Raw genomic sequence first — 23,360 nt, 5'->3', positions numbered from 1 at the left:
GCATCAGTGTTCCAAGAGCTTGTCATCTTGTTCTGTAAGAATTCTAAGACCCTGGCTGTCTAATTCTGCAGATATTAAAATAGTCACTCTTGGCAGATAAACCTGAAATCTTTCACCCCAGTGATTGAGGTATAAAAAGTAGTGAGTGGTTCTTAGCCTTGTAGAAAGCTTTCCTGACATGGACCCTTGTGTTTCTGCAGAGCCAGCCCATTTTCATAGAGTTACAGCAGAATGGGAAAAAGGAGGGTGAAAATACTTGTTCTGACTGTAGTGATAGTACCAATAATTTTAAAATGCAACATTTTATTATGTGAACAGTAATCAGTTATGCTGTCTACTGCCTGTGTTACCAAGATTGATTAAATGTACTGTTAATCCCATACTTTAAAAACCAGGCTCCTATCACATAATAGTGTAACCACAAGTTGTGGTCTACAGTATGGGTCTTAATTTTAATTTTTTATTTTTTATTTTGTAACTGGAAGAAGCCTGTAAAATTCCAGAAGTTTTGATGGAAGCATCTTAAAAAATATTAGTCCTGGAAATATTTTGTTCATTAGAAAGACATTTTATCACTACTATTTTTCTCCTGAAGGGAGAAAAGCTTATTTTAGTCATAAATAAAATAGTGCTGCATGGTCTTTTGAAATATTTTTTTCCTAAGTAAGGGCTCTGTGTCTTAGTTAATCTCAATTACACAGGTGGCATTCTGATATTGTCCTCTTTCAGCTGTCTTCACAGGAATTATGTAACAGCTTTCCAAATTTCATATCCAGATCCTACTGAATATTTATGAAGCTTGAGGATCAATTATTGTACATTTTAGGATGATCTGTGACTAATTTATTAAAGCTTGTCAAACTCAGCTTGAAATTTCACGATACTGGAAGTGTAGGAGCCAGAGCTTTCAGGTGCAGGGATGCAAAGGAAAGTGTGTCCTGTGTGTGTGCCAAAAAGGGCCTCTGTTTGAGGAGTGGGATGAGCAGGAGTGGCACCCTGGGTCATGATACCCATTCCCAGGGACTTGGGAGATTCCCACACAGCAAGAAAGTCAAGGTGTTTTAACAGGTGTCTTGAGAAGCTCTGTGCCATGAAGCCACTGCAGGACAGAGTAGCTGGTTAGAATTTTCTTGTAATTTAAAAATCATTAACACTATAGACTGCCTGTGCAGTGGCTTGGAGATCCCACATGATGTCTGCATTCTCTGATTTAAAGTGACTCAGGTAATTTTGTGGTGGCATTTCATGCTGTTCTGGGATTCTGTTTCATGTGTTTTGTAAGAAAGCAGACTTTATTATTTTGGAGGTTTTTTCAGACGATTAGTCAATTATCTAGCATTCTCTTAATTTGTTGGTAGGATGTTTTCACTTTATTTTATTTTACTAAGGAAAGAGAACATATTTTTGTTTTTTCCTTCCTCAGTCCTTCAGTTCATGGCTGTGGTAGTGATCAGTGCTGTGCCAGGGTTTTCAGAGGAAGAGGTGGATGTTTAATGAGGTTTTACCACTGACTTAGAAGAATTTGTCTTCGCTGGCATTGGGCCAAATGGTAAATATTTTTATTTAACCGTGGTTTGACGCATTGGATGAACAATAAGAGAGGTGTGAATATCATATTGACTTGTATCAAGTTTAAATAAATAACTGTTAGTGCTACTGAGGAAACTTTGCACAAGGCTTGCAAGGGAAACCAGGCATTTCCTCCTTTGGAAAGAGCTCCTGCCCGACTTCAGAGCGGTGTTCTCTGAATCACGTGGCCACATGCTTTGACTCAGTAAGAAAGCTGAATCAGAGCTATTGCACAGCTTCTGAGTCAGCTTTTTGAAGTTTAAAAAAATTGGTTGGTTAAGTTTGTTTTCTTTAATTTTTAAAAGCAGCCCCAAACTGTAAAAGAAGGCAAGGCTTTGAGCTTGGCTACATCATGTGGAGATGTTGAAAGAAAGGCTTCTGTCTCAGGAGATGGAGAAAGGGTATCAGGTCTATTGATGAACATCTGCTTCTTGTTTTAAATTGGGGTTTTATTTTGCTTTGGATTATTTAATGGTTTATTTTCTTGTAATAGAGAAACTCCGCCAGTGGGTAATATTCAAGCACACTAAAATTTACTGTTCCCATTGAACATGATACACTGACGCACGTTCTCACTCCCAATTTCTGAGGTACAAGTCCAAGCAGAGAAAGAGAAATAATTGGAGGCATGATTACATGCTTGGGTGATGCCTGCTCAGGTTTTTGTTTGTAAAATGTTGAATGAAATACAGGTGGCATTGGTTGGGCCCTGGAACAGGCTCCCCAGGGAATGGTCATGGCCCCAAAGCTGCCAGAGCTCAAGGAGTGTTTGGACAATATTTTCAGGCACAGGGGGGATTGTTGGGGTGTCCTGAGCAGGGCCAGGAGTTGGGGTTCAATGATTCTTATGGGTTTCTTCCAGCTTATAATATTCAGTGGTTCTATGATTCTGTGATCCTGTGAAAACACTGAACTTTGTTAGCCTCCCAATAAGGACTGGAAACAGCGTAAAACCCCAAAGTGAAGTTGTGGCCTTAGGAAGATGGCATATTCTCTTCACTTTCTTTTTTTGCTGTGCCAAATGTAGCTTCTAAACTTGGTTCAAATGCTGTCTAAACAGATGGTTTAAACAAATATTTCAAGAGAAATGTGATGAGAGGATAACTGGGCATTTCCAGCAGAGACTGTCAGACCCAGAAGGGGCAAATGCAGGCTGTGGCTCAAGCTGGTCAAAAAGGGAAGGCTGGTCTGCCTGAGGCCAGTTGGGTCATGTTTCCATGAAGGTGGGGAGCCAAATTCTTTAGTATTTGTTGGTGTTTTGTTAAAATTATACCAGCCAGAAAGGCTTGAAGGAGATGATGAATCTGCACATTTTCTATGCAGTAGCTGAAGTAGGAATGTGCTTAAATCCTGCCTCTTGCCAGGGCTAAGCACCTTTCTCCAGGGAGCATTTTGGATTCACGCTCTCTTGAAATTAGGATCATAAGCCCTTTCTTTCAAAAAGGGAGCAAAGGTCAATCTTTGCTTTCAAAACCCAGGAGGTGGTGGTGGTTCTGGTTCCCTTTTCATCATTAGCAGAGCTGTTATCTGCTGGACTGTTCACCACATGTGTGGGAGGCTTCAACCCAGCTATCCTCCTTCCTGAGGGGATTAATGCCCATAATTCTTTCCATCAGAGTGAATTTTGTAATCACCACACTGTTGACTAGTACAAGGTGGTGTTGCTGTCAGAATGATAGACTGAACACAGCAGTGAAACCCAACACAAAAGATATTCAGTGGCTGAGGACTAAGGTGTTTAAGGGAGTAATTCATAAGAGCAAACCAGTAATTTCAGAAGTGCAAGAAAAGAACAATCAAGATAATTTTTGCATTGCAGGTCAGATTCTATTCAAAGATGTACAAGTGATTTCTCCCTGGTGATTTCTGTACTTTATTTCCATCAGGGATAGAATTTGAGCTTGAAAAGTATAAGGAACAGGAAAAAAAACCCATCAACAATCAACCCATCAATTCCATCAACAAATGATGGAATAAAATAATCTGCTTCATAAAATATTTTGGTGAGTTACAAAAGGTAAATAGACAAGATAATGTCAAACACCAGGAAATAGAGGAATTGGACACAAAATACATTATCTATAAAGTATGTGTGTATCCATATGTATGTATATATACATGGACATTTTCATTTGAGATTTGGAAGTGGCTATATGTGTACCCAAAACATTAAGCCTAAAGTGTTATTTCTTTTAGTAATAGTTATGAAAGTAGGTAACAGTGTATCTATTTTTGCAATGTTTTATTTCAAGCAGGTTACAAGGTAACTTTTTCTTATAATGTTTTTTAAACAATTATTCAGATTCACTTGTTGCATGTTTTTATTTTGCAAAACATTAGTGCAGAATACTTCAAAACCACAAATTCTTCTTGATCCTCTGCTTTTAGCTTTTATTTTAATAAAAAATTAAATTTTGATTATACATAGAGAGAATTGAACTAATAAAACAGGCAATGCAGATAAATTGGATTTTATAACTTAGATTAATAAAGATTGGCTTGTAGGAGATCAGAGTAAAACAAAGCCATGCTATTAATAAGTATGCACCTGTGATTTTGTGGCTCATGCTAAATATTTTCACTTCAGTTTCATTCCAGTGTCACTTTGGCAGTTATGAGTTGGTGGTTTGGTTTTTTTTCATTTCTGAGAACTGCTTGTGGTTTTTGCTCTGTGTGTGTATATTTAAAAAAGTTAGGATGGTGTTGAACAATAACATATCCTGAAATAAAATTGTGCACGTGTATATTAAAATGAAACATAGGAGTTTTTTTTAACGTCATTAGTTTGAAATTCAATTTTAGAAGTACCCAAATTGCACTTGAGTTGCAGTCACTTTGTCTGGATTGGAATAGGAGGATATTTATTGTCAGATTTTCTGGTGGAGCTTTTCTATCCTGTTGTTATGTGAAAGGCTTGCACAAGGAGTGACAGACTGTAACTGTAGTTCATGTCATCAAACAAATGGAAGGAAATAGCTCAAGAGCTGTTGTTTTCAAATGTTTAAAGAAGTCTCTCCTGGTCCTGCAAGCCCTTGAAGGGATTTTGAACCTTACTCATCCTCTCAAATGTTAGTGTAGACTTATGATGATAATACAGGTAACGAATTTCCCAACGACCGGATTGTTCTTATCAAATCTTAATTTATAATTGCCTCCCAGTCTTTCTAGGACTAGCCTACTAAATTTGGCACAGAGTTTCAACTCTAAGACAGCCGTTTTGCAACCTGCATTTTCTTCTCTTTCTGCTAATAGCAGTTAGCGAAATTGCTGCTCTGCATCTTCTTTTTGAGTTGGATGCTGTGAGAATGTGTTGCTTCTTTACAAAGGCTTCTAAAAGTTGTCTTCGAATAAGCAATTGTTCTCTGCTGGCTTCTGTGCAGGTGGTGTCTTTTAAGCAGCTGCAATAACTGTCATGGCTTGGGGAAAAATAAGTAACAGGCAGCCCTAGCACAGGGCACCTTCTGGGAGGTGGATAGGATACAGCACCGTGTGTTGTGGTTAAGAAATGTACAGCAATTCACAACAAAATGCAATTTTTTTTGCAAAGAAATAGGAAAATATCACCTTAACTATGTGTGAGTGCAGTTAAAGGAATGGTTTGTACTAATCCAGTTGTCAGCAGGGCCCAGACTTGGCTATGCTCCATTATCCTTTGGTTGAGAAAGGAGGGAGGAGTAATTGGAAATTCCATGATCTCTGGAGTCAAAGATCTTCCCAGGCAAGTGTCTCATCGAGAGCAATGTTGATATGAGATACAGTTGTCTGTTGTCATCAGAGAATTTAAAGCTTAAGAGTGATATTTGCCTTAGAAAAAGAAATACTTCAGGAAGTGAAAACATAACTATTGAGACTTTACACACATAAATAGAGTACTGGAGGATATAGAAAAGAAAAACCTCACTTTCATGTGGTCATATTTTGTGAAGATTTACCTTGAAGCTTTCTGATAAATTTATGACTTTTTCTTTTTCTTGCCAGTTGCTGAGTATTTTTCTGTGTTTCTGGTTTTCCACAGCTGTTCTTTGAGCACCATCTCTGATAATAATGGGGAATTGCATGGTTTTGTTGCAGGGCAGTAGGGCCAACCTCTTTTTTATATTTGTGCTCCCACCATAATAGTGACATTTTATTAACTTGTGAGCAGGACTTGAATTTTTAAAGTGATAGGAATATCATCTATGTTTTTATTTGTTTTACTTATATGTAAAATCACTGCATAGAGTAGAGGTGCATGCTGTGTTCTAGCTGAGCTTCCTAAACTTAGACAAAAAAACCAAAGTAAATCTATATAATATTAAGGGTTCTGAGTTTGTGAAAATAGGTCTGCTTGATCTGCTTTAGTTTTGAAATAAAGTATTCATTAACTGCACACATGGAGGACATCAGGTCTGTATTGAATGAAATTAAGAAAGAGGAGGTGTGGAGATGCCAGTGCAGTTGCTTGAAGATTTAAAAAACCAGAATGCATAAACAATGTGTGCCTGCCACAAGAATGCAATTCCTTACAAAATTCCTTACAGTAAAAAAGAGGGGACTCAGGGGGTGGGAACACAGATCTGTTGAAGGGCATTGCAAAGCAGGGGGCTGTGGCAGGTGGAGGAACAAATAGGTCACATTCAAGCAATGAAGATTGATCACAGACAAACACAGTTCTCTAGTGGAAGTATTGAAAGGCTGGAATAATCACCCGTGGGACAATGGCTTATCCATTGCCCCAGGCCTTTAAGAACAGGTTTGATTCCTTGTGTTGTTCCCACCAGGTAGCTTAGTTATCGTGCCTTGGGGCTGAGGGAGGGACTGGCTGACCTTTGGGGGTTCCTTGTGTCTCTCCTTTGGTTAACAGATCTCTAACTGGAGACATTTTAACAGGATCATGCTGAAAGCTATTCTCCAGCTCTGTGACCTGTTCATCAGTTCTGTTTCAAGTGGAATTTGTTGTATCTGTAAGAAAAGCTGTGGTAGTTGTCAAGGAGAGGTTGTGTTTTTTCAACGGGTTTGGGTTTTTTGGCAGTTCTTTCATGTCATCCTCCAGGACAATTCTACAGTGAGTCCCTGTCATCCTTCTGTTTAAATATTCTTCTCTGCTGCAGTGTTGCATCTAGGCCAGTTGCAGAGTTGTTATTCTGCTTGGAAGAATGATGGGGATTCGTGGAGTGCCTTGTGGGGGAAAGTATGTCCTGAGTGTGGATCTGAATGAGCAATTTTTCCAGCTGGCTGCATTCAAACTGTTGATTTCAGTAACTACAGCTTGACATTTAGTTCATATGTAGGTAGCTGTGTTCAACAGTGAGGTTTGTAATTCCATTTAATTTCATTTTATCTGTAAACATGTATCCCCTTGGGAAAAATTAATTTCTTAGTGGGACTAGCAGTAAAAGGATGGACACTATGGAACCTGGAGGTTGTGTTTCTAATGGAATGATAAATGTGAGAAGAAATCCTCTGTTTTTCTAATGCTCTGTTACCAGTCTGCCTGTCCATGAGCAGCAGAGTGAGGAAACTGGAGAACTGATTTCTTCACAAGGCATTATTAGTCATAGCTAATAAATTATTTTAATAGCTAAAGAATATGCTAACACTCACATAGCTTTGCTTTTGCAGCAGTGTATAATTTGCAGAGAAGGAAACTGCTACTGGGAATATTTTAAAATGCAAATTATTATATTCTCCAGGTAAATGATAACAAAAAAATCCTTCCTTTTATTCTGTTAAAGAGTATCTTGTAGTTGTTTGACTAATGCTTGAGATTTAGGCACCTTATTAATAGTTACATAAGTAGTAGTTAGAAAAAGATATGATTTTACACAGTATAATAAGCAGCTATGAATTAATACAGTTTATAAATATGTGTTAAGCTTATAGTGTGTCAGCAGCTGTTTGCTTGGGTGGGCTTTGGTAGACATTCAAGCCACTGGTAAATTTGGGTGAGTATGAGTGTATTTCTTCAAATGAAAATATTAGGGTTTTTTAATTAACTTTCATGCCACTAAAAAGACATTTCTTGTCTTATTAATATCACCAATGTCATGAGTGTTAAAGCCTTGTCAGCATTTTAACACAGGTAGTCTTTGAAATGTCACTGTTGCATCTTCAGCTAATGATGAGATTCTGTAGTCAGTTTCTTAGCGTGGCCCAGCACATTTCTTAGCAAATAAAATGAAACACAGGATTTACTTGAAAAGCAGTATAATGCTATTTTATATATATTTTCCCACATATGTAACTTAAATATGTGTAACAAAATAGAGTTTTCAGAGAAAAACAGGGAGACATGGGCCAAATGCTCGTTATTCAGAAGGCATGTTAAGAAGAGAAACCTAACTAATTTAATCTTTTCAGTTGGATGTAACTTTCTAGAGTGTGAGTTCTTGGTTTGTATTTTTCTTTTGGCTGAGGCTGACGTTCCTGTTGTTGCTGTAACATTTCTTTCTGTCCTGCTTGGTGCACTCTGGCTCTAGGTGGCAGTCACTGGTAGGCAAAGGGAAGATTCGTTCTGGGATGGATGCTGGGCTTGGTGCCTGCACTGATTGGCTTCTCCAGCTGAAATTTTTATGGTGTTGGACAGCAATAAAAGTGCCACTTTTGCTTCTTTCCCTTCTGAACTGTGACAAAGATACTATGAAGGAAGAAAAAAAAAAAAGGAAAAAATTATAGAAAATATTGAAGTGAAATATTCAAAAAGGAGAGCTTTAGTAATGCTGACAATATGGAAGAGATTTCTTTTATATCAGCACAACTGTGTCCTAGATTAACATAAATAAGTTTGTTTATAATGGAAGAAATACCAGTTTTTCACTAAATTCAGTTTCAAAGAGTAAAATAGATTGACCAAAGTGCAGTCATAGATAATAGAAGTGGAGAAATGTGTGATTGTAATTTCATTTAATTGAGTGAGGACTTCCCTACAGTCTTTATGAGCAAGTGTTGAAGGAGAAATAGTTCTCTTTTTTGCTTCAGACCTTGTGTCTTCCACCCTACTCCCTGCATCCCATCCTCCCTTTGCAGTGTCCATCCTTCCTCAATTTCTAAGCTTTTCCCCATCATTACACAAGTATTTCCCTTCCTTCATATTTGGTAGCTGTCTGTCTCTTGATTCTCCGTGTCTCTGCTCTATAAAATAGGATGGGCTTTAAGTTTTTTCTTTCTCACTCTTGGTGTAGGTGCTGTTTGCCTCCCTAACTCCTCACTGCTAAACATTTTGATAGAAAGTTGCTGTTGGAAAAGGCAGAAGCACTCAAGCAAATGAGCAACAGTTTCTCACCCCTTGCTGTGTAGGGCTGATTGCACTTCATGAGATGAATGCTGCTTGATAAGAAAGCTGTTGTTATCATAAAATCACAGTTCAAACCCAGGATTAGTCTATACATTTTATTGATCTCTGGTTTCAAATACCATGCCAAATTACAGTCTTGTTTATCTATGTGCAAATCCCAAGAATCTCTTTGGAAAGATCTGAAGTAATTCTGGATGTACAGAGATATGCTTAAGATCATGTTTTGGCTTTCAGTTTTAAACATAAAGAAATTACTTACTTTTATTTTGCATATTGTATTAACTACCAGCTCTAAGTGCTTTGCAGAAATTCTGCAGGATATTTTTGCCCTAAGGAAGAATAACTGAAAATCAAAATATCTTGATTTTTGCTTAATACAAACCTAGCAACAAGCTTTTAATTTATTAAATTCTAGTTTTAACTGTGGAAAACTACAGATTTTTGAAAATAAAGGTGCTTTAGCTGCAGAATAATAAAAAACCCAAACCACAAAAAAAAAAAAAAAAACAAAACAAAAACACCCAGAGATTTAATTAGTTCTATATTTTCACATGTTTATAATGAAAAAGACCATTAGCATTTCCAGAGCTGAGTTTTACAGCTCAGTCAAGTGCATTTCCAGAGCCAGTTTGAGAAATATGGACCATCATTTGTGAGGGAAAGCTTTCTGAGAGTTAGGATTATTAATAATAATTTAGTACAGATTTCTGTGTGAAGTTCATGTGCGAGAAATACAAGATAGAGATAATTCTGGTATTATGTCAAGATTATGTATTAGAGTGACAGGTATCACAGTCCCTAATAGATTGCAGAGGACAGAGATAATGAAGAGTGATGCTTTGTGTTCCCAAGCCTGCCTTAGGCCTGGTGTGTAACTGTAGGCAAATCACTCCTTCCTCAATTCCTCTCTCTGTAAAAATGGTGATAATGATGTGGATTATTTTGTGTTTTGTTTCGAGATCTTAAGGGAATACATGGAAATGAAGTGGTAGGAACATGAGAGGAAATACAAGGTAGTAAAATATGCATCTGTATTGCAGACAGCTTTGTTCTGGCAATTGATTATAAAATTATTGATTCTACTGTTCTTTCCTATTGAGGGTGTCACTATGTACTTGTTCACAGGATTGTAGGAAAAAATCTTGCTGTTTCTTACACTTGCCTATCTTTCAGCTTCTCATTCAGAATCTGTGATAAGGTTATTCTGCTTTTATTCTTGCCCATTACTACCCCCGTGAGGAACAGTTAAAGCTGTAGTTGGTAGAGGATAAGGACAGCAAAGGTCTGTCTGTCTTTATTTTCTCTATCTCCTCCCTTTCTATCTCTCTGTCTCTCTTTGGCCGTTGAAAATGTAGGTCATATTGCATCACCATAAAATGGAACAGTCAGAAAGGTGTCTGAAAAATGCTGACATCCTTAGCCCGGGGTGCATGCCAGTGTCCTTTGTTTACATTGGGAATAGTGTTGTACCTGTGTAAGAACCAGCATCTCTGTTAAGGTTAGTGGTATGGTACCTGAATTATGAGTCAGATTTTAGGATGACTTTCATCTGCCTGCAGTAATTTAAAATTAGACAGATAAAATGCAGCTACTCAAAATAATGATATACACAAGGAGCTAATTTGAAATCCTTAATCTGCAATAACTGTGACGGTGTCATTTGAATAATGTTACCTTTAACAGAGAAGCTCAGTAATAAATTTTGCAAATCCTATTATTCATGTACTCTCAATTGCCTTGATTAGCTGTGCCTTTCTGTCTTGAAAAGTATGTTTATATTATATGTTTGTGTATTTTTCTTAGTCTTTTTACTTCATTATTGTTTTACTTCATGCACCCTTTTAAGTGATCCAGTCAGGTTTTTTTTTTTAATTTTAAAAATGGAAAATCCTGATGTCCAGTGTCTTACTGCTAACTACCAGGCTTTCATTGTTTGTGTTTCTGATGTAATACAAGTTGTAATTGGTATGAAATATTCCTGTGGCTTAAAATGCAGAACATATCTTTTTCTTCTCTACAGACATATATAAATACCATTTCTAAAGAAATGTATAAATATAATTTCAACTGTCCATACTTATCTTAGTTTGCTGCAATAAGATAATGTGCTTTAGGAATTGAACTTTGAAATAAATCGTGGCATATATAATACTGCTAGATGTGGGTGTTTTGAAGTATAGGACAAAATACTTGCTTAGAGAAAATCTTGCATTATTTCTGAAATTAGGTATGTTTTTTTACCCTTCTGTTCAATGCTTTGTGTGGTTTTACTGAAATTGTTGAAGTGGAATATGCAAAGCGTTCTTGTGACTTTGTTAATCTTGCTGCTGAAGAAGACTTCTAAGTTAAAAGAGCAATTGTTGGAAGATAAAATCAGTGATGACATGATTTGTTGAGAAAGATAATGAATGCTGGTCTTTGCCTGTTGTCATTAGACAAAAGAAAATTACAGTAGTCAGAGTTAAGACCCATCAAGTGCACTTTGCTGTGCATTATCATTTTGCAATTTTTGTCAATTATCCAAAAGGTGTTATTGCTTCTCCATTGATTAAGGTATTAGTTATGTAGTAACTAAAAGATTAGTTATTAAAATTTCTCGTTATTAATTGAGATACCTATGTTTGAAATAGTTTCAGAATAACTTGTATCATTATTATGTTTTACACCAAATATTCTGTTGCATTTGTGTTTGCACAAATAATAGTAAATGTTTAGGTAATTCTGAGAAACACTTGCTATTGGTATACACAGGAAATACACGAAATCTTGAGAAGCTGTAATTTTGCAATTGGTGTTTATGGAAGTTTGGTATTTAATCTCTGAATGGAGCTGGTAGTCATTTCTCAGTCTGTGAAGATGTGAAGAATTGTGTCTCCTGGAGAGACTAGCAGGGCCAATTATGCAACTGGTGGTTCTGATCCCCCCTTTGACCCCCTGAGATTCTGCAGTTGGGGGGTTCAGAGTCATTCTCCAGCACAGCCAGGATTAGCCTGGGAGCTGCTGGGGTTTGGCCTGGAGTTGCCAGCTGGCCCTAAGAGCAGCCCCTGGGCTGCTGCTGCCCTGCTCCTGCTCCCTGCACACCCCTCCTGCTCCTGCTTCTCCAGGCGCCAGAGGGAGACCTCCTGAGGTTATCCCCATACTTAGAGCTGGGTGTGATTATACCCTGCATGTCCACAGCTTTGTTTATATAAATATAGCCTTCGTGTTTTATCTTAAATTTGAATATTTAGTAGGTTACATAGGGGAAAGAGTGTTCCAAAATTTTGGCACATTCTTTGGTGCATATTTCTGGCACCTGAAAATAAGCAGAGTTAAAGGACCTTGGATAGCTGAGGCATTAGTTTTGATACTTTCAAAAGTTAGGGATGCTCCATCACATACATTTCCATTTTCTGTATTTTAATGAGTTGATTTGCAATTACAATTTTTGTGTAAATGTGTTTCCCCTTAAATGGATAATATGCATTTGTAATTGTAACTCTGCCTATATTATATGTAATCTGTGTGGATACAGTTTTGGCTGGGGCATGCAGCTTTTGCTCTGCAGGCTGTGGTTCCCTGCCTTGCATATCAGTAACTCCTCAAAGTATCAAACAGCAATTTTGTCCAAGTTTCTTTGATAGTCAGGCAACGAGAGTGACATAATGCTTCACTGGTTTGGAAATGCAGGCCTTTTTCCATTTTCCTGGATTGCTGTTTTTGCTTTTTTTTGTCATTTTTCCACCTTTCACCCAGCTCTCCCTTTTCCAGGGTACCAAGGAGAGAGCTCCACCTGGCTTGTTCTCAATCATCCCATGACTTCCTTGTGTTACTCTGTGCTGACAGTTGTGGTTGTAATTGACCTGCTGTAAATTCTCAACAAGAATCATTCCTGTTCTCTGCCACCCATTATCCAGAGAAAGAGTTCTCTTTAAAGGGTCATTAAGCTGTCAGTTTATTCTTTTGAGACTTACTCTTTTAACTTCTTTCAAACTCAACTGCAGGTGTAATCCCTACAGCAAAATTCACAGGTGGTGACATAGTATGCTCTAATCGTTCATACACAGGAATAAAATTTTTGCTGATCCTTCCTTCACCCTTGTCCATTTCTTACTACCCTATTTCTAGATTTGTAAGTCTTTGGAGATGTCTTCTGCTTTATAGTTTTTGTTTTCATTTTTGCATGAAGCAACAGAACTTGCCTTTTTTTATAAAAGTAACACATCAGGATAAAAGAAAGAATGTTTTGCATGCAAAGCTCTCATATCCCCTAAAGAAATTGGGCTAGAGATGGAGAAGGATTTTCCTTTGTGGAAATCACTTGTGGAATTACTTCCACAGCAGGTAGGTCATATGCTTGAAGGGCTTGGGACTTTGAGGCTAAACATTGAATGATCTGCTGGGAAGGGGATGATCCATATCAGTTCAGAGTCTCCTGTCCTAAACTACTAAAGGACAAAAAGGAATTTGGTAAACACTGCATAGGATTTTCTTAGTTAGCAGCAGCAGGAGTTCAGCAGAGAGTTTTATATTGCAGTATTCAGTGAGATTTGTATGTGTAACAAGCATTTTCTGAGACTTCTACTAGGGTGGAAGTTTACTAAGAATCACTTCTATTAAGCATAAAGCAAAACAGTGCCTGCAGAGGGGAGAAAAAAATAATATTGGACTTGCTCTCAAGTCTTGTCTTTCTTCTCTTGAAAACAAGAGAAATTTGGATTTATGAAGTAACTAGAATATAATTAAATGAGGATGTTCTTCTTAGGATCAGCTGTCACTGAGCAGAGTCAATCTTAGAAATAGTAAATATATCTCCAGAGGATCTCAGTCAAGGTAATGTTAGCTGCTTTGCTGCAGTTTAAAGGAAAAGATGAAAAAAGGGTTTATCCTCAGTGCATAAAAAGACTTGAATGATATAAACTTAGTTGGCAGACATCTTCCCAGAGGATAGAGCCAGAAGGCAGGAAAAACTTCATTTGGCACCTTCCACTGGAGCAAAGCCCTACAGACTGGGGAATAGCTCGGGTGCCCTCTTGGACTGCATTGCTCTTGTCTGGACTTTAGTCCTTTAAGGGGAAAAAATAGATGTCTCTGAAGTGTCATCCAGTCCCAGTGCTAGGCTGGCTAATTTATATGTGTATTCATGGCTTTTTAGTGATGAAAAAAAATCAGTTTGATTTAAAAGCACTTGTAAAAGTCAATTAATTGGTCTTAAATATAATCTGTGCACAAAAATAGTTGAACTTTTTTCTAAGTTTTAACAGGGCTTTGGTTTAGCTTTAACCGGTTTGGCATTGATTTATGCGAAACCAAAGCAAATTGGGATTAAGTTTTGTTTATATAAACAAGTTTATAAGCACTGAATGAAAGGATCTTAAAAACCTGAGCTTGAGATGTTAGAGGTCCTGTTTGTGGGAAGGCCTCCTTCTGTACATTTCTCTAAATTCTTCATTGGTGGTGCAGGGATAGTCCCTGATGTTGATTACGTGAGGGATCATTTTTACCTCTCCATGTTCTGTGGCATGGTGGTGAAGCTGTCAGTGGCTGCATGCTGAGAGCCCCTGTTGTTGGGGTCATGCTGTATTTTAGAGAAGCCCTGTGCAGAAAGCCCAGCACTGTTGTGTTTCCAGTGTGTGATACAGGCACGGCCGCGTGCTCAGGAACCTGGGCAGCGGGAGCCGGCGCGAGTGCGGTAACTGGGCTGAAGATTGAGGTTTCATCTGATACATGCCTTTGTGGTAATGTCAGGCTGCCATTTAGAGAGCTGCTCTGGACAGAACACACCATAACAGCTCCCTGCTTACCTTTCAGTTTGAAATCCATTGCACAAACTCTGTTTGTAAAATTGATAAAGTGGTTCATATTAGTTTTTAAATAGACACGTTTATCATTAGGAAACAGAGTTGAGGTTTCAAATGTTTTAGTGCTGTACTCTTTTTCTTTTCTTTCAGAATTAATCAGGTACAAGTTAGGAAAAGCTTCCAAAATCTGAACAGATGAAGATCAATTGATAAATCAACCCAGCGATTCACCATACTTTCAAGGTACTGTGCTGTGCTTAACCAAATATCTTCCTTAAGCATAAGATTCTCAGTCTCTAGATGTGAGAAACATAGAGAACAGAATATTAGCAGGGTTGCAGAGCAAGTCTGAAGTGTTACCAGATGCAGTGGGGAGACTTTTTTAAATGCAGATGTTTAATGTATGTTTCAGTGGGAAATAAAGTGACGTTGCAGTCAGCCTAGAAGGAGTTCAACTTGGCATGCAACTGCCAAACTTAGATAAAACTAAGCTGGATTATATCTTTCAATCAATTAGGTGATTTGGAAAAGTAAATTGTGGCAGATGGGGAATATAGCAGAATCAATATTTTAAATGTATTTATTTTTTATATTTTAGAAGAAGTAATCTTCCTTTTCTGAATAATTATTTTTTTCTATTTACATGTTTCCATGATATGTTAAAGCATTTGAAGGCTGTTAGGCTCTGGCATATGCCATAGCCTACCACCTGCATCAGTCCTATTATTTTACGAGTTCAGAAAGTGGAATTGTAATCTGAGATAGACTGTACAGTTGCCTAACACAGTGGGTTTATTCTGCATGACTAATGTTCATTGCAGAATGCTAGGAAAAGAGAAAATTATGATAATATATTGAAATTTTGTCTGAAGGGCTGCTAGTGCAGATTATTGTATCAGGTACTGCTAATTCATTGAAAGATTATCTGTTTCTTTCTCTGTTTCCCTTACATTTATCTTTACTCTATATCATCATGTGCATTTCACCATTTTGTATATTTTTGCTTAACTCCATGAAAAAAAAGACTTCACTCTTATGCACAGATATGAAGAATCCAGACTATTACAGCCTGGCCAGTATTTGCTGGGAAAAACATCTTTTAATATACTTTGGAATAGATTGCAGCAGCAGAAAGGACCATTTTGGTTAGCATGGATCTGGCCTGCAGAGCTTATTTAAGTGGCAGAGTTAGCCTGGGCTCAAGGATTGTGAGGAATGTTTGTTACTGTCTGGATCTTGCAATATGTGGCATTTGAAGCTGTAATACCTGAAGTTTTTATAGCAAAATGCTTCCCTGGATTTTCCAGCCACCTGAGAGGTGGCTGTCTTAGTGAGCCCAGAGTGTCTGGGTGCAAAAACTGGCTTTGTTCTTTCTACTTCCTTGCTCCTCATCACTGAATAGGGTCACAACATCTATCAGGCTTTCATATAATCCTAGGAAAGTCTAGATTGGAACAATCCTCTGGACATCATCTGGTCCAACCTTCTGTTTAAGGCAGGTTATCTGAGGCCTGGTCAAGCTAAGGATTAAATATTTTTGGCAAGAGAAAGTTCACAATTTCTCTGGGCAGCCTGTTCCAATATGTAATTGTCCTCACAGTAAATATTTTGTTGTTGCATCTAGACAGAACTTCAGAACCAACTTGTGCTTGTTGCCTCTTGCCCTATCACTTTGTTCCTTGTGAAGAGAGTTACCTCCGTCTTCTCTATAATTATCTTTTACTTCTTGGAAGACTGTGATTACATCTCACCTGAATCTTCTCTTCTTTAGGCTGAATGAACCTAATTTCTTTAAATTTTTTCACAAAGTTTTGCAACCTTCTAATCCCTTCGTTGGCTTTCTGCTGGACCCTGTCTAGTTTTTTTATGGGTCTCTTGAAGTGGCTCAGTCTTCCAGCCTGTCACAATCTCTGTGCATAGGGACACTTTGGGTGGATCTGTTTGTTTTCCAAGTTTTTGTGTCATCTGCAAATTTGGCAATGTATTTATTCCAATCATCCAGATAATTCTAAAAGACATTGGATATGAATGAGCCCAGTATTGATCCCCAAAGAGCTCTGTTTGTGGCTGATTGCCATTTGATTTTGAGCCATTCCCACCCTTTGAGCACAGCAGTTTTGCCAGTTTGCTGGCAATCTCATGGTCCCCATCTGTGACCTTTCCAACTAACTCTCTTAGCACCCTCATGTGCATCCTGTCAAGTCCCACATACCTGCCCACGTCCAATTTGTGTAATATTTTGTTGTTAACTTGCTAAGCATGTGGTCAGAGCAGGTAGCATCAGCAAAGCATCAGCAGGCAGCAGTCAAAACATGAGAAGAAAGTTTAAATTTAAATGTCCTTGTGCCAGGGTTCTTAGGATCCTTGGTTGGATGTTTAAAGCACATCAGAAGTTATGGGGCCTCAGCAGCTTCCCTTCAAGAAACTCAAGTGCTGTGAGCTGTACTTGGACCCAGAGTCTTAAACTGGCAAGAAACCAGGCAGGGTTATGAAACCTTGCATGGCAGTTATGTTCCAGCAGATCAGTAGTACCAAATTGTCCCCATCAAGTGCTTTGGTTTCAATAAATGGAAATCCAGCACTAATGTTTTGTTGCAATTGGCCTGAACAGCTGTGTATTTGAGTAATTCTAAGTTTTAATATCATATTCTCTGTGTATAAATGAGAATCTGAAAGGTCATACCTGCTTGATTCCTCTGATTAAAATGATTCATCCGCACAGTTAGGTTGCTGAAATAGTTTTAACATTTCCAAATTCAAAAGGTAATTTCAATACCTTATGTAAAATTAGTAAACATTAGTTTGATTTCCAGATCATTAACTGCATGCATTTTGTGTAGTTTTGCCTATTTACCTTTAACACTTGGAAACTTTGTATCACTACAGTGTTTTCTCTGTAAATTTCCCTTCAAGAATTGACATTATGTGGTGTCATTAAGCAGGGCAAAGATCTGTGCTCCTCTATTCGTTATTCTGCTTTAGATCACTGATATATTTGAAAATTAACTAAAGGAAGTGGTTGTAGTCTTTTGCTAGGTTCTTAATACATGGTAATAACATTCTTTGATAATTTGGGTGTAATAGTGTTATTGTGATATTTGGATAAACATATGAGGCCATCTCATGCATTCTCACCCTAATGAAGAGTTTTTTGCAGATGTACTTATTTGCCTCCATTCCCCAATTCTTCCTTCTCAGAAAAGGATACCTTAAGTTAGTCCTCTAATCTTAATAATATTCTTATTTCCCCTGGTATAGGTGGTTTGTAGTAGGTATGCACAATAATTTATACTCCAGCATTTAAAGTAGCTATATTCCAATTCTTCTGAGCATCTCCAGTTTCACCTTTGAAGTGTTACTCATAAATAAAATTATACACATCAACTTCCAGGATCCATGGGAAAAAGGATAATAAACTAGCATGATTTCTTATATAATTTTTTTATTGTGTGCTGCTTATGATTAGTATTATTTTTGCAGGATCACAATCCTATGTGTAGTTGTAAAGGGAGAAGTTGCTGATTTCCTGGGTGTCAGAGTGAGCTACAGATAACCATAATGTGTTTTTCTTAGTGTATTAATATTTTGCCATAATGGGGCTTAAATTAAATGGTCTGTTTGTTATGGCTAGGTAGTTCTGTCTTCATCTGGATGTTTTGATTTATGTAAACTTTTTATCTCTTGCTTCCATATTTGCCCAATTATAGTCTTACATTTCTCATACTGGAGATACATTTTAAAATGCATAGAATGTGCTCCCCATTCCAGTGTTTTCAGCAGGAGGTGATGGGAGGTCAGGACTTCAGCATGTCAGCTTCTTGAGTTGTCACTTCATCCTGAATCCCACCTACCAACAAATAATGACATTTCTTCTTAGTTTTTACGCCCTTCTTGGTTATTTCATATCTTTGGCTAGAATTAACTTACTTGATTTCGTTTAGTGCCATAATGCCCCTCAAAGCTTCTCCTTGACAGATGTTTGGTGAATTCACTATTTTCCTTTCTTCTGAGTACTGATAAAGTGACAGCCCTGTGGATTCTCCCTGTCTCTCCCTTTGCACTTCAACTCTCACATCCTTTCACTCCCATTGTGGAAAATCATCGGTGAATGGTATCATTGTACTTCTGCCCTTGAAAGAGTTCGGCTGCAGATTCATCCTTCCTTTTTCATTCCAGTTAAGAGTTGTCATATCTCAGGTCCTATACAGAGGCTGTCATACAGATTCTAACTGAACAGCTGAAGTAGGTGTTCCCTGTTTGAACGGCTTTCCTGGACCACCTGGCAAAAGAATGAAACCTGCTGGTACAGGTGAAAAAATGCCTGCAGTGTCATGCCATGAAACAACCATCCGCTGCAGTTTTCAGCAGTTGCATGCTGTTTGTAGGCATACATTTAATCATAGTGTTGCCAGCCATGTTTAATCTATTGTTAAATCTACCTAGTGAGCTTTAAAAATGTGAGTTTTCCTTTTCTGTATGTTTTGTTTCCTATTTTTGTCTCCTTTCTTTGCTTTTGCAGGCTGTGTTATATGTTTTGTTTGTTTATGCTTTCTTCACATCATTATTTGACTGTTTTCTCTACGTCATATCATCCACTGTTTTCTGCTGTTTTCCTGCCTCATATTTTTCCTTCTCTACTTTCTCTTTGAGCTTAACTTAACTCCTCTTTGTGCTTTCTCTCTGTACTCCAAATACTTGTTCTCATTCACAGGTATGAGCAGTTCATGGTTTTTCACACATTGTCTCAGTCCCAATGCTACTGCTTGGGCTATTTTGCTTCCTCAGATAAGTCCTTAGAACCAACCAAGGGCATTTCCAAGCTCCTTTTTGTTGTGTTAAAGAGAAGTATTGGCTTCTAGGCAGTTCTACACGCTTCAATGTTCTCCCCACTTCTGGCCAGGTTCACCCCACTTAACTCTGGATGTCTAATGCAGGTGCCTAATTTATGTGTGTGGTCATCCATGGCTACTTCTGTGGTCAGTGGGAAGAGAAGGGCTTCTTCAAATAGTGGTTTGCACCAGGAGGGACCAAACTGATCCCAGAAGTACCCCTTCCTCTCTGCTGACCACCAAGGGAGCTTTGGATGACAGCTGTTCTAACCGGATGTCTCAGATTTGTAACAGCCACCTCTGTTAAAGTCTACTGCTTGTACATGTGTTTTCAATTCTGATCTCCTTCTAACATGATGGATTTTCAGGGGTTTCCCTATTTTTACTTAAAATAATCAATGCATCCATGTACAGCATTATGGAAACAATGTAAGAAAATTGAACTAGTGTGCTTTAAAGAGCCCAAACATCGTATTCAGCCTAATGACTTTGTGGGGAAAGAAAGTTCTCGCCACTTCCAGTCCCTGTAAAATTAGTTTTTCATCTGCCCCTATTCCTGCTGTCTGACTAATCGGTCTTGTGCACTTGAACTGATGAACTGATCCTTCTGCTGCCACTTCCCTCCCTCTGCTGGAATACTGATGCACTCACGGCACAGTGAGAAAATATTGCAGCAGCGGAAGGTTTGCTAAAGGACAGCCCGAGGCCCAGGCTGCAGAATTAGATCTTGAGTGGGAATATATAGGCAGAGAAGAAAAGCTGTGAAAGAGGGAGGCTAAAAATGCAACAGCCAGATTGAAAGAGCAGAGAAGAGCCATAAAGGGGATAATCAGAGCTGTATGAAATAACAGTGGTGTGTGCTTTTACCTGTGTGGCTGGCACTTCTGAAGCAAGAGGCACTTCTGAGTAACTTGATGAGTGTCAGCTTTAGAAACTAAGAAGTTGATAATCTATTGGCTTGTTAATGTAGTTAGTTAATTGATGTAATTTTTGCCAATTGGTAATGTTTAAAGAAAAGAATCGTGATGTGTGAACATGAAATTGATCTGCCGTGGTCAGCTCTGTCACTGTTAAAGGGTAGGTGATGGTGGTCTATGACTCTGTTTGGTCACTCATCACTATATTTGCTTTATGATTTATGTAAAGTAAATAATAGAAAAACCCTTTATGAATTTGATGGACACTTGGGCATATCAAGGTTTCTTTTTCAAACTGCAGCTGAGGCAGCTTTCTGACAGCTTACTCCAGGACAAAGGAAAGCTGCATGAATGAAGTTTGTAATATAAATGAAAATATTTGACACAGAGAATATAGATCTGTCTGGAACTTGCTTTATCCTGTGCCTGGAGTCTGCATTCAGCTGTGGATACTATCTTAGACTCCATTTGTGAAGCACTGTTGAAGAACTAAGCTTGAAAGCAATCAGGCAAAGGCTGTTTTCCTATCTGGCTTCTACACCACAAAAACAGCTGAGGTTCTGTTCAGAAGCTGTTCAGCACCTGACAGACATTTTTCTTCCAGTGATGTTCTTAGCTTTAATTATAAGTAGTTTTCTATTTTATAAAGTATGCTATTTGATAATTACTCAATAATGCACTCCATTCATCTTTATTCCATGAACACCTTTATTTATTCTCAGACTAAGATGAAGAGTTTTGGGAATCTACAGGCTGGGCAGTGTAACTGTCTGACACATCAGGGCCCAGCTCAAGAGGCTGATGGCCTTTGATAATTAATCCTGCTGCAAATGTCTGCAGTAGAAGTCAGTATTGCTCTCTTTACCTAAATTTTATGGTGTTGGCCTTTTATGAAGGAGCTAACTTAGACTTCAAGTTGATCAGGAGGAAAGAAAAATCATGCTAGCTGTTCTGTATTAGGTCTGCAATTTTATGAGATACATTCTGAGTGTGACATAAATTATCAGTTGGGTGGAACACTGAAACTATTCTTATAATTACAGCCTATGCTATTCCATGTGATGAGCTTGAATTTATAGATCTTTTATATGCATAAATTTGGAAAGAAACATCTCTAGCTTGTATAGCCCCACACTTGAAATAGAAAATGAAAATTAGCTAAGCCTGAGTTTATATGCACCTCTGCAGGTTAAACAAATTTATTTACAGTTCTGATTTCTGCTGTCTGGTTTTGCAAATACATGTATGGGATCTGTCAGCAGTTCCACTGACAGTGCCAGTCCCGTGCTCTAGAGTACCTGTAGAGGAGGCAGCAAATCACATTTACATATTTTTAGCTGTTCTTCGAGGATGTTGTTACTGACAGTGGCATTAAGTGTGGCCAGAAATCGTTGCAGATCATGGCCTGACAGTTTGACATTGGTACTTGAACATTCTAGTGGAGAAAACTCTGTGATAAATTAATTCTAAACCCAGGGGATTTAATCAAAGAGCTTGATTTTGCAAAGCTTAGACTTTATTACTTGGAGTTAGCAGGTACGACAGTATCCTTTAATCCTCGCTTTTGACACGGCACGACGTCATCGCAAAGTTTAGGCAAGGGGCAGAAAAAAAAAAAAAAAAGAGGACTGTTTAAAAAAGAAATGTGAAGTAACAATGAGTAGGCCCTCCCCCTGGGAGACAGGTTACGGGTACAGCGAGGGCAGCAGCGCGCAGGAAACTCGCTCGGTGTCCCCCCTGTGCCGGGCGGCCGCGGAGGGAGGGGACGGGAGGGAGCCGGGGGGCCGGGGACGCGCCCGCCCGGAGCGCGCTTCCTGCTCGCCGCTGCCTTTAAGGAGGCGCCGGCTTTAAGGTGGACCGGCGCTGAGGGCGGGGCGCGCCCGCCCGGCTCCGCCCGCCGCGTCGCCCTCCGGTCCGCCCCCCTGGCCGGGGCAGCGGGTGCCAGGCGGGGTTGTGATGCGGCCGTTGTTTTTGTAGGGTCGCGGGGCCGAGGTAGCGAGGCGGCCCATGGAGCTGGGGTACGCCTGGCAGGCGGCGTAGCCCCGCTCGCCCCCGCTCCCTTCGGCCGCTTTGTTAGCGCGAACACAAGCGCGCCTCACCTACACGGTGAAGAGGAAGGCAGCGCTCCCCGCACAATAATGGGCACCCGGGCGCTGCCCCCCGGGCCGCCGCAGAGGTGAGTCGGCGCCGCCGCAGGGCCGCAGGTTCCCCGCGGGGAGGAAGCCGAGCGAGCGGGCGGGCTGACAGCGCCGCGGCGCTGCCTTAAGAGCGGGGCGCCACCTTAAGCGGCCGCTGACTTTTCTCGTTACATTGTAGCAGCGGAAAGAATGTCGGCGCGGGCCGCGGGTGACGTCAGGAGGGAGCAGCGCGGCGCGGCCGCCAGGCAGCGGCAGCGGCGGCCCCGCCACGGCGAGGGAGGAGGCGGAGGAGGCGGGAGCGGCGCCGGCCCCGCCGCCACCGCAGCGGCAATGGCGGCCGTCGGGGAGCGCAGGTCCCTGCCCAGCCCCGAGGCGATGTTGGGGCAGCCCTGGAGCCACTGGGTCGATGCTGCTAAACTTCACGGGAACGACGGTGAGTGGCCGCCAACACCGCCACCCCCATCCCCTCCCCCCGGCCGTCCCCAGCGCAGCCCGCGGGTGCCCCGGGACGGCACGGCGGGGTGCCGGGCCCGGCGGGGAGCCTGGGTCCGTTCCCACCCCCGGCGTTCGCGGCCGAGTTCGTTGTGCGGTGCGCGCCCCCCGGGCGGGCTCGGGAGCGGCGCGGAGCGGGCAGCGCCTGCCCCAGTTCCTGTAATCCGGGACACGGTGCGAGGAGGTCGGAGCCGGTCCCCGGAGCCCGGCACCTCCTGCCCTCGATTGAGCCTCGGCGTGGGGCGGAGAGCTCCCGCCGCAGGTGAGGCATCCCCGCCGCTGACAGCGGCTCCGGGGCCCAGGAGCCCTCGGTCCCTCCGGTCCGTGTTTACGGTGCCCACGGGGGAACGGGCTACAGGTCA

The 23,360-nt window shown here is 40.1% G+C and overlaps 1 protein-coding gene across 2 annotated transcripts in view; it reads left to right on the top strand.

The window, feature by feature from the left end:
• Positions 1-23,360, top strand: part of ATXN7 (ataxin 7) — an 86,714-nt gene that overhangs the window by 3,614 nt on the left and 59,740 nt on the right. The window contains exons 2-3 of one of the 2 annotated variants that reach the window (XM_066557944.1): positions 14,773-14,865; positions 22,685-22,939. In XM_066557944.1, the coding sequence (XP_066414041.1) occupies positions 22,696-22,939 (244 nt within the window). In that variant the 5' untranslated portion in view covers positions 14,773-14,865; positions 22,685-22,695. Of the gene's footprint in view, positions 1-14,760; positions 14,866-22,684; positions 22,940-23,360 lie in introns of those variants that run through there. The other variant, XM_066557943.1, reaches the window with a different exon arrangement.

Source organism: Molothrus aeneus, chromosome 12, assembly GCF_037042795.1.
Source record: "Molothrus aeneus isolate 106 chromosome 12, BPBGC_Maene_1.0, whole genome shotgun sequence".
Taxonomy (NCBI): domain Eukaryota; kingdom Metazoa; phylum Chordata; class Aves; order Passeriformes; family Icteridae; genus Molothrus; species Molothrus aeneus.
This window is presented reverse-complemented; position numbering and strand designations above follow the sequence as displayed.